Raw genomic sequence first — 12,356 nt, 5'->3', positions numbered from 1 at the left:
TTAAAGCCCTTAATGAGATTTGCAACTGACATTAAAGCCCTTTAATGAAATTTGCAACCAACATTAAAGCCCTTTAATGTCGGTTGCAATTGAAGCCCAAGAATCAAATGAAGCCCTTTAAACCGATATTGAAGCTCAGAATCTGTCTGTTTTATCAATTATTGTCCGTTTTTTTAAATTTCGTTGCCAAATCCATTTTCTCGGTCAAAAAGTATAACATGACACATCATTATCGAACGCTGTGGCTATGACATATTATTCATGTATGGATTGTAAATTTATTACATTTAATCCGCAAATTCTTCTATAAAATTATAATTTAAAAGGCCGTACAATAATTCAAGCCTTGAAAAGACAAATTACAAGTAATACAAACATTATGATTTTACAAACATTATGAGTTTACTATCCCTCTCTACTTGGTAAGTATGGACCCCTTCATAATTCTTCTTGAATAGACCCCCAACTTCAACAGTGTTTGGTTATAGGCATCTTTGTCTGACCACTGTGTTCAAAGGATCACAAACAATAAAGGTTTAAGACAAAGGATTGAAAGTGAAAATGTGATCAGAATTCATATTCAACTAACCGTGTTTATTGGGAATGTGCATAAATGGTACATTCAAGGCAAAATTCTTGTAGTGAATGTGTTGGATCTAGAATTCCCAAAGAAAAAGCATAAAGAGGTTGCGATACCAAGTCTTTACTCCTTTGTTGCACTTGCAAAACAAGAAAACTCAATAGCTGAATAAATGAGAGAATCTTCTTTTTCAAGATCTTAAAGAAGAGAAGCTTGGTTACCTAGATATGAGATACGAAGACAATAGAAAATTTTTGGCAGCATAACGATGCTAACACAAGAAAACCAAAAATTAACCTTGAACCTGTTCAAAGAAACACACTCCAAAAAATATTTCACAACCACTTGTTCTCAACAGAACTATCAAAATTCCCAAAAAATGAATATTCAAAAACACATACATCAATAAGGAAATTTAGCTCACAATGTACTTCAAATCTCAAAAGTTGTCACAAAAACTACCATAGTGCATGAATAACCCACAAACTACATTAGTGGAACCCACAAACTCAAGCACCTTGAATCAAATCTAAACTACAAATAAATAGTACCCATGAGTCATATACGGGTGTTACATTCTATTCCAATATGGTCCAAAGAGAAATAAGCACACTATAACTTCTCAAATAGGAATTTCCATATCATTAGAGTCACTTGAAAACACTTAGAAACTATTCTTAAAACTGCAAGCATTCAAAAATGCACTTACCAGGAACAATTTTTACGTGAATCCCTTGCTATTGCAATAAATCCATCTCCTTTCCAAACACTTAAAAAACACACAAACAACACCATTAAAAGTATAGGGTAGAATGAACCTGGCGGCGCATGTGGCGGAGACACGCGAATGACGACAATGGCTTCCATGTCTCTTCCAAAGGATCAGACTCAAACATACACCAAAATAACAAATCTATATGCAGATATCAGCTTGGGCTGTGTTAAGAACACACTCTTAACTACATATATATGTCCAGTAACTATAAATAAATTTAGTTAACAAATCATCCATTGGGTAAAAATCACTCAATTCATCATCATATATGATATTACATTACCTGAACCAATAACTAATTAGTTATCATCATAAGCCAACAGGATAAAGCAAACAACTCAAAAGACATTAGATTGGAAGATGAATACCCCTCGTGGCCGAGAAGTGCACATAAATTGCACAAAACAGACTGCGGCAGTTGCAAAAAGATATTATGTACGTCATTTCTCCTTTTTCCACCTGAAGTTGACCTAGCAGCATCACTATTTTCTTGCTTTGATTCTCCTTCCGGCAAAGCAGGATCCTTTGAAACCGCACTACCAGCTTCATCAACAGGCAACATAGGGGAATTTCCTGTTCCCTGTTCAGATCGGGACTGATGCTCCAATTTTGATGATGCAGTATAAACAACTACTTGAAGGAGGCTCATGACCTGCAGCATATACATTTTTAATTAGAAAATGGGGAAAGGGAAAAGCATAAATGTTAAACCATAATAAAATCCAAACTCTGCAAAAACGCGTGCATCATTTTTTACTCATGTTCCTCTCTTTTCAATCTTTCATACCTGTTCAAGATGCACAACACTACGCAAGAAAAGTGGTCGATTCAAAAGCTTCAGGAATAGAACCAAAGGAACATTTCCAGCTTGACAGGTTTTTAAATTACTTGATGGAAGCCCTTCCACAACTTTTTCCTTGCCCTTCTTAGTTTCCATGTATGTAGAACTCAAATCCTCAGGGACAGTCTCCAAATCGAAGTAGAATAACATATTGGCAACAGCAGAATGATTTGTAGCCAAATAAGTTAAATTCTCAAGAACACGACGCAACACCAAGGGAGGAAGACCTGTCAAGATATACATAAAAAGTATAAATATAGTAATGACAAAATGAGACAAAAATTTAAGGGAAGAAAGTACTACCATCCAACAACTGTGATCGACCATAAACAACATTTGACTGACAACCATAGAGCCTTTGAGAATTGATTGTTGCAACTCCACCCACAAAACCTTCAGCCTCAGATTTGATCATATCTAGTAATAGATAAACCAGAATTGCCCTTGTAACACTATGTGCACAAAGGTTAAACAAAAGCCTCTGCAATAGTCATTTTCCAAGCGGCTGGATGACATAAGAAAAGAACAAAATGCCACATTAGGTGGAGAATGTATGCAGTACAACACTTTATTTTCAAATTTCGATAAAGTTTAATATACAATTTTAAACATGGCTGCTTCATTAAAAGGAAAGAACTCATTTCATCAATGGAAATAATTTTTCCAATAGGAAACACAACAAAACAAAACCAAACATTTTCTTACGAAAAGAAGAATGTAAATCCAATTAATTTATCATATAAAAAGAACCAACTAGTAAGAGCAATATCTAATTAATCATGTAACATAACATCAAAACTACATGCATCGAAATTTTGGCGATACGTCATATGGTAGAAAGTCTGATCCATCTTTTCCTGCATACAAAGCAAATGAAGAAAACTTCTTATTGAAGACAGCATATATTTCCCCCTGATGAGTTTTCGTCTGCAATTATCACTTGATTTCTGAGATAGTCATTGACCACCTATCATTTAGATCCATAGGAATGAAAAGAAAACTATAAGATTGACATGTAAAAATGCTAAACTACTCAAGGAGAAAAGAAGATTCATTTATTTGTCCAATACCAAACATTTCCAGTAAATGTTTCAAGAAACTGTACCTAGTGTAAAGAAATCTCTTTAAACATATATACATCTTATTGAAGTGAAAACCAAATTAATAAACAAATGCCAGACAAGTTTAGTCCTAATGATACCCTATGAAGCCTAGAAAATATGGAAGCTAAGATTTAACATGATGGAGTGGGCAGGGAAAAAAGAACCGCATTGCCACTACTTATAAATTAATAACTTCACAAACCATAGAAAACGAGTTTGTACCTTTATTCATTCTTCTGTTGGGCAGTAGAAACAACCGTAATTGACAAGACAAAATGACAAGAGAATAAGGAGTCAAACACACATAAGGGGTAGATAATGTATATTTCAGAAAAATCATCCACAAAAATATTATTGTAAAAAATGTCCTCTAGAATAGTCAATAATCTTAAGTCAATAGATTTTTGCATGAACTAACTACGGTCATCCATTCACGTTCTGTTTTCTAATTTGTTTCCATTCATTGCAATTTCACAAAGTTGTTAGGATAACAAGAGTTTCTTAAAAGAAATAAACGATAATTGAAAACAAAAAGATCTATTTGAACAAGAGACTGAAAGAGAAAAATAAACAAAACATGCAAGAAAAAACATCAAAATAAAATATTCATAAGAATTAGAATTGTTGAGTACTGTAACATGCAAAAGTTCAGTAATATCTCCTGCTGAAGCAACATGAGGAAGCTTTTCCAAAATTTCAGCAAAAATATATGCAGTAATTCCATGGTTTTTTTTATGAGATTGGTCAACAATGTTTACAGCGCAAAAGCAATATGCAAAAGTATATAAATGATCTCAAAGTAGGCAGAACCTTAAGGAAACAAATTGTGGCTCAAAATTTAAGAAATTAAAGGATAGAAATATAGAATGATGAAAAGTGTGATTTACATGACTCAGTATTCAAAAAATGAATTTAATTGACCGAGTTACATGATGTGCCATGTATAGATTAGTTTGACTTTCAAGTGGGAGAAACAATCCAGGGTCTAAAGCATTCATCACACAGTATTTGGATAGTCAAGTCTTGGCATATTTCTTGAGCTCCTATATATGGGTCAGCAGGTCAAGTTAAAATCTAACTACGTATAAGTGACTCAACATGCTAGTCCTACCAGTGTATCTATGGAAACTACTAGGAACCTTCGCATATGGCAAAGAAACAAAATTCTACCATTCTAAGTTTCTAACAGAAACCATCAAACACAAATACACAAGATAATCTACTGAACAACGAAAATATAGATCAAATAGGTCAATGTGATTTCCTGGTACATACTAAACTACAAGTTGGAAGAGTTCAACATAGAAGTCATTACAGTGGTCCATATCTTCTGATTAGGGTGAACTTCAATCTTCCTCATTCTCAATCTTAAAATTTTACTTAAAGACCGATAATAGTACCCAATAAATAGACCACCAGTACTTGATAAGACAAAGATAAAATAAACCAAAGTGACGGTAGATTATGACAAAGCATGCACTTGAGATCAACTAGAAAACAATGTAAGAACACTCCTACTTCCGCCATAATACATCTGCTATTCAAGAGAAATTTACAAGAACTGGCTCAGGAAAAACACCTTACTGCAGACATATCGTCAATCTACTACCGTCCAAATGGAAGCAGCCGTAAGTCCGGCATTTGATTTATCGTTGCCAGTAACTTGTTACACGAAAAACCATGAGATCGATGATATCAAAATTTGAGATGCTCAGGTTTTACTAAAAAAAAGCATGCTTCAGAATAAGAAATGAAACTGCTAACAATTTCAAAGGAGTGACCAAGGACGGACGACAATCACCTGATTCGCACGGCCAAACTTTGACGACGGTAAGAGAGAGCCTTTCGGACGGAGGGTTTTGCACGAGCTTGGACGAGGGTTTGGGGAGGCGCGACGCGTTCGAACGTGAGGGGGGAAGGGGAGGAAGAAAGTTGTTCTTGTTTTTTTTTTTTTAAAAGCGGATCTTTAATGTTGGTTTTAAATCGACATTAAAGGTATAACTACAATGTCGGTTTAAAACCGACATTAAACCTCAGCTTTTTTTATATAAAAAAAAAATCGACATTATACATCCGATTTCACTTTTTCCAACCGACATTAAAGTCTAAAATTCTTATAGTGTCATAATCATTATTTATTTGCAACGATATTATAGTGAGTCGGAATAAGTGTTACCAAGGGGCAATCAAATACTCTTTCACTAATTAAAGCAAGATAATCTTGACTAATAACTATCTTCAAAATAACTCATATTCTGATAGTCATTTAGCTACCATTTTTTGTCAGAACTTACTAACACTTTAGTAATTCTGTAAGTGTAACTCTCCATTTTCAGACCACAAAGGTCGGCCCCAACGATGCTACCAAATTTGGAAAGTTAAGGTTGGAAAATGACCTAAGAAATCCTATCCATTTCTGGAGTTTGAGTTGTTCTGAATCCTATGTTACAACACTCCAAGAGGATAGCCAATGTTAAACGACTAGCAAGGCCAACTTAAAGACAGCAGGCGCAACATAGGAATCTCACGGTCCAAACAAACGGAAGAGACCGCAGGACATGTTGACACATATCCTTCACCCATTTACTATGAACTACTTCCCCCATTCATCTTGATGTTGACCCATACAAACACTTTCCGAATAGAGATCACTCCTAGGGTGACATGAAGCGTCATATGAATCTCACGGTGTGAACTTTCTAGGGATGTGAGTGTTGAAATCAATATATCATATATTTGATTTTACATTGAACTACTTCCTCTCATTCACCTTGATCTTGACTCATGCAAACACTTTCTGAATGAAGGTCACTCTTAGTGTGACACATAGCGTCGCATGAATCTCACGGTGTGAAACTTTTAGGACGTGAGAATGAAAATCAAAACATCACTTTTGATTTTACTGTGAATAACTTCCCTTATTCACCATAATCTCTATTTATGTAAACACTTTTCAAATGGAGGTCACTCCTAGGGTGACATGAAGCGTCACATGAATCTTGATTATGAACTCTTAGGGACGTGAGAGCTAAAAATATCATATCGTATATCTTATTAATCTCCAACTGAAGCATTCTTAAATTCCAACTGAAGCATTCTAATAACATATCATATCAACTATTAAACTCCCACTGAAGTGTTCTAATATTTTGTTTGGGTTTATACTCAGGTTTGTTCCGGCTAATTAAACAACCTAAGTCTAGGTGTTTATCCAAGTATAACGTTTATATTTAGATTTAACCTACGATGTCTAGGTGATAAACCAGTTTTAAAGCCTCACGCGGCTCACGTATTACTCATAAAATTGGTTAATAACGATCTATTATTTGGCCATAATCCTATGTAGAAGGTGTTCCGTAGACTGTGAACTTAAGTACCCCTAGCCTTAGACAGGATTATATACCGGTTGAGTTTGTAACCAAATTTCACAAGATGCCAACCTTATTTTAACTATTAAAACAAGTGGTTAACCTATGTGAGCATGCAACTTATCTTTGTTATGAATTTTAAATGTCTAACCGAATTTTTTTAACAACTTACAAAATTTTAGACATGCTGAGCATCCATATCATACATCAAAGGCATTCAACATTTAATAACATTTATATTAAAACATTTGAAACCCTATACATGCATATTATATATTATAACACTTTATAACATACTTTCAATGCATGTAACATGCTTCTAGTGGGATTTTAAATCTACATGGCATACTTTATGCATATACAAGATTTATTTAATTATAACATACTTCACATGCATAAATGATTAAACATAGACTAATATGGTTTTAGTTTTGGCATTACCAAGCAAACAAAAGCCTAATTATTACAAAAACCAGCAAAAAATGGCTCCAAAACACTTCTGGATTACTCGAACTACCTTGAACCGGACCCGAACTTCTCGAACCAGACCTCTAATGCTCAAAATTAGGTTGAATCGGGCAAAAACCATCGAGTACTATCAAGCATCAAGTATGCCATCAAGCATCAAGTTTTTCACTAAATACCATCGAGTTGCTCATCGAGTACCATCGAGTATGGCATCGTGCACCGAGTATTTCATAAAATACCATAAAGTATTAGGCAGTGCCTGAGAAATCCTATTCCTACTCCTAGACCTTCTTCACTTTTTTCTTCAATTACATCCTAATTGCAACTCTAATGCTCCAATCGAATTATAGACACTTAATCACACATTAATGCCCATCAAGCAAGAGTCAATTACAAGAATTACAACATAATTGTAGAGGAAACAATGCCAAAACTCAGAAGAAACCATATCAGTTCATCATTTCCATACACCTTATGAAAAACATCCACCAAAACTCAAATTAACGCTAATTGAGTGCTTAAATCACGCTTTGGTATCAATTGTTAGGAGCTATTAGCATGCAATGGAAGTAAATAGAATCAATAAGCACTCTAATTACATTTAATTTGAGTTCTAAAAGCATGCTTAAAAGAAAATTTAAGAAGAGGGTTTCTTAGCAACATACCTTTGATGAATTCTCCCAATTCGAAGCTGCTTTTCACGTGATTCAAACTCTAATTCAACAGTGAATTACCACGAGATCTTCTCTACTATTCTCAGCCTTGAAGGGAAAAGAGTGAGTTTTTGTCAAGAAGAAGAACACTGCAGCTAGAACTTTTCCAGTTGTAAACACTCTGATCACATCTTCAAATTGAAGACGTTTTATATTTGATTCACATGAAACCATTAAAGTTCACCAACATTGATACTTTCAATCACCTGAAATTAAATGGGCAAGGTGTGTAATTGGAGAGAAAACACCTCCTACTTCACAAAAGTGGGATGTTTCCACATTCTATTTTCAATTTTCCAATTTCCCCTGTATTTGTTTTAATTTCAATTAATTCATAATTAATTAAAATCAAAATCAAAATTTCAAATTCTAAAATTTGAAATAAAGTGAGAAATTAAATTAATTTTAATTAATTAAACATATTTAATTAATAAAATAATAGTTTAATATCAAATATTAAATTAATCACATACCTAATTTTAAACATGAATCCTATTCATGTAATTAATATTTAATCAACATTTAAATATTATAAACTCTCCAATTTCATTTAATTTTGATAAATTAAACATTGATTAATTATATCAAATATATTGTATAAACCCTAATTTGAATTTGAACTTATTCAAATTTAAACCCTAATTTTAATTTAAAAATCAATTTGAACACTTCAAAGTGATATCATTTCAAATTCACTCAATTTATTAATTCAAGGTGTTCATGTTTTACGAGCTAGTAGAGGGACTTATAGACCTACAGATCACGAGCTCCAAGGATTTAAGATTAATTGGTTAAAACTCTTTAGACAAAATTAATCAATATTCGTTAACTGTCAAGTCACATCACTATAGCTCGATAGTTGCACTCTCCTCACTGTAGTTGCATTTGTGTCCACTTGATTTAACCATAATCAATAAGTCGACCCTTCACAGGTTGTTCGTTATACCGACTGGGTCAATATGTTGTTTTACCCCTGATATTACATCTTGTTTCTTAAGTTTTACTGATCCTCTAATGAATAATTGGTTTGTGATCCAATCACTAAACCCGATCACTCTCGGGCCAATGAAAGGGTGGGGCCCTTTGTTTAAGATCTGGATTCATTACTTAGAGAACAACCTTTCTCCTATCCCTAAATCGGGTAGGCGTGAATTCCTTCTTGCACCCTATGTCTCCAGCTATCTACCCGGTCTTCCCCCTGAAATGGGAGGCTTATTGAGCCGGCACTGTTAAACCAACCCTCAACTATACAAATCTAAGGATAATCTCGAATAAACAGGAGTTCATAGTTAGCTCAGGATTAAGATTGAGTTACCTAGGTCATCTAAACGAAAATAGTCAGTCTTAAACAGTAAATAACGTTATAAAGTAAGAGTGACTTATTTATTGGTTCGATCTTACGCAAACTCATTGCATAGGATGCTTCACTCTTTATGTCAATATATGAACGAATCAAGACCACTTCGTTTGTAGCATCTTACAAAAAATTGTAACAACTATAGAGTGGGTTGCATCTAATAGTATTACAAGAATAAGGCATTCAACATTATTTGTATACTATATATCATTTTGACTATTTACTTGAACCTGATCCACTTTTATGTTTTCACATAAAGTTCAAGTATTCATATAATAGTCATGGATCTTAGTTTATAGGATTTAGACTTTATAAGTGTAATTTATAGATTCAATAACCACTTTATTGAAGTAATATTGAATAACATCTTTATTGATAATAAAATATGTTTAATTTTACAAACTGCAAGTTTTAGGACATACAACACAACACAACCACGATCACGAATAAAGAACCAAAGATCCAACACTTTGGACATTACAAAGAGGTAATCCTCTGTATTCTTTGTTGGGGATGAGAATTACAGGAGGAGTGAGCTCTGTGTATTTTAGGAAGAGGGCGATAAGTTTGGGAGAGAAAAAATCTTGTAGGGAGAGAGTTCTTCTAGGAATAATCTCTCTGACACTTGAGAGACCTCTATTATAAAGGAAATCGGATTCAAGAATTTCATGTGCAGTGGAAACAAGATTATTCGAAATCACAATCATGAATGAACATAACATTTACGGTCGACTTCAAACAAGCGATTATCAATCACTACAGAAGTTATAGCATGAATAACTACAATGAACAAAGAGCAAACTCTATGCACATTTGAAGATGCGTCTCCACTCTCCGTTGCGCACGACCGCTCGAACAACAACAACCTCGAATGCTTGATCTACACGACCGCAACACAGCATGAACTCTTTGCACTCATCCTCAACAATCGCCTCGGCCATGAACTCCTCAACAACAGTACGAATGGCCTCCACAGAACCTCGACAGTGTCGAGTTAAGTAGGACACCACTAACAAGGCTACCTTGGTATTCTCGGTGTGAGAATCCAGAGGGTGGGCTTTATTCAGGCTTGGTATGAGGCAGACGAAGAAGGAAACACCGATTGTGTACACGGCTGGGCAAGTGGGAGATGGTAGAGACCTATCATATAGGTCGATACCCAATTGTTTAGATATAGCTATGCGATCGTCTAGCAAAAGTTATGCGATCGTTTAGCTCATCGTTTAGCTCGATCTATCACCTATAGACACTACACAATCATTTACTTTGTGCAAGTGATTGTCTAGCAAAACTATGCGATCGTTTATAAAATACTGTATGTTCGTTTAGCTCACCATTGCACGATCGTTTAGCTCACCTAGCCGTCGATTAGTAGATCTGTATTTACTTGACGACTAAGTGAGTTTCTTTTGCGCAAGAGAGAAAAATAAAAAAAAACTTTTTATGAAAACTTTTTAACAGTTTGTAAATCATTGTTCTCCCGGAGTCTCGTTGTTTTGTAAAGATACACATTGTTCAATGAATAAAATAAGTGTTATTTAATTCTGGCATTTACTCATATCCAATAAACAAAGCTCCTTGGTTATCTTATGTGAACTTGAGCATGTATATGTGATATACAAGTGAATCATGCCTTAAGTGATAACCTAAATCGATCTATATTATAAGGATTAAGGTGGTATACTTGATCCTGGTGACACTACGGATACTACCCGCTTTGTAGAAGTTTACAAATGTTGTAAACTACTACAGATGATAGATCCTGACCATTCATGTGGAGACGTGGAGCGGAGGTGTCCTATACAAAGAGTTTGTATAAGACTTGGACCACGAGATGACTAGACTCTGTATATAACACCGTTGATACTAGAGACTTGCATCTCTCTTAAACGACCATAGATGACACAACCTCAATCCTGAATGTTTTGGGAACTCTTGCCTTTGAGGGCGGTCCTTTGATTAGTATGAGTGAGAGTGGCCAGATTGCCAACTCAACATGCCTACCTTTTTGGGGACTTGTTTGATCTGGGAGCTAGGAACTCAATCTATAAGATGGAATTCACACTTTTCCCGAAGCAGAAGACTCGGTCATAGTAGGACTATGACTTATGTTCATTAGAGGGATCAGTGGTACTTAAGGAGACAGATGTAACTAAAGGGGCATAACAGTTATTGGCCCAACTGTACTTACGAGCGATCTGTGAAGGGTTGTTGATGCTCGTATTTATGAAGTAGAAATATGGATGATATGCATTGATGGAATTGCGTTGTGCACTCAATTTTCCCCAGCGAAATTCAAGTGTAAATTCCTCTGAGTTTCGTAGTAAGTCTAAGATCGAACACAGGGACTTGTGAAAATGGATTGCGTTGGTAATTTTGATGAAAACTTTTTGGTAACGGGGAAAATAAATAAAGTGTTTGGTTTGTTGATTGCGTTGATTAGAAATAAATAACAAATGCGACGGAGTTTGAAAAGAGTTGATAAACGGGAAATGCGATGAATATGCGGTGAACAGGTTGAGAAAGGTTTTGGCTAACACTCCCTAGAATGCGTTCATGCTTGCGATCATGCAACATGCATACAACAGTAAACCACCTGTCGGTGCGAATACCACGGCTTCAAGTCTAGAACGCAGGCGATATACATGCGATAAGTCTACAGGGTTTACACATAGACCTCTATTCTTATTTATGTGATGATAAAATGACATCCACACAAATATGCGACCACATAATATCATACCTATTCCTAGGGTGCATGTGATGCAGTGTTGACAAACAGAGCCTATCTCTAAGTCCCTATCTCTTGCTTATGCAGGCCTAATCTTTCTCTTTCGAGTCCAGATTCTAACCTACCTCTCTGGAGACATTAGGTTCTTTCTTTAGACTCTCTCTCGAGTAACTCTAAAGGGTATTTTGCACAGCATAAAACAAGACAATCGCAAGCAATGAGTTTCCTAGATCATGTTAGCTTAGTTCTTCTCAACCCATTCAACTAGTTTAGCTACTCATGCGTATTAAGAGAGTGAGCAGATGTAGAAATAGAACTTCCATTGAATAGATATGAAGATGAAGTACAAATAAAAATTCAAGTATAATAAAGAGCCTGGTAGCAATTTCTTGTTGCCAGGCGTGTACACTGTTCTACTCG

The 12,356-nt window shown here is 35.1% G+C and overlaps 1 protein-coding gene and 1 non-coding gene across 2 annotated transcripts; both read right to left on the bottom strand.

Annotated features, from left to right (window-relative positions):
* Positions 1–229: 229 nt before the first annotated feature.
* Positions 230–2,716, bottom strand: LOC120091698 (E3 ubiquitin-protein ligase UPL1-like). Its single transcript, XM_039049807.2, has 5 exons — positions 2,500–2,716; positions 2,143–2,423; positions 802–2,007; positions 590–719; positions 230–505 (listed from the first exon to the last, which is right to left on the bottom strand). The coding sequence occupies exons 1-3, from the start codon at positions 2,609–2,611 to the stop codon at positions 1,651–1,653; spliced, it is 750 nt and encodes a 249-aa protein (XP_038905735.1). The 5' UTR covers positions 2,612–2,716; the 3' UTR covers positions 230–505; positions 590–719; positions 802–1,650.
* A 2,144-nt stretch (positions 2,717–4,860) lies between these two features.
* LOC120092286 (small nucleolar RNA snoR113) lies at positions 4,861–4,957 on the bottom strand. The gene has a single exon (XR_005485995.1). It is a non-coding gene; the product is annotated as a small nucleolar RNA snoR113 (small nucleolar RNA).
* Between the last annotated feature and the right edge of the window lie 7,399 nt (positions 4,958–12,356).

The sequence above is a fragment of the Benincasa hispida genome, chromosome 11 (assembly GCF_027475165.1).
Source record: "Benincasa hispida cultivar pf3 chromosome 11, pf3_genome.v1.1, whole genome shotgun sequence".
Classification (NCBI taxonomy): Eukaryota; Viridiplantae; Streptophyta; class Magnoliopsida; order Cucurbitales; family Cucurbitaceae; genus Benincasa; species Benincasa hispida.
This window is presented reverse-complemented; position numbering and strand designations above follow the sequence as displayed.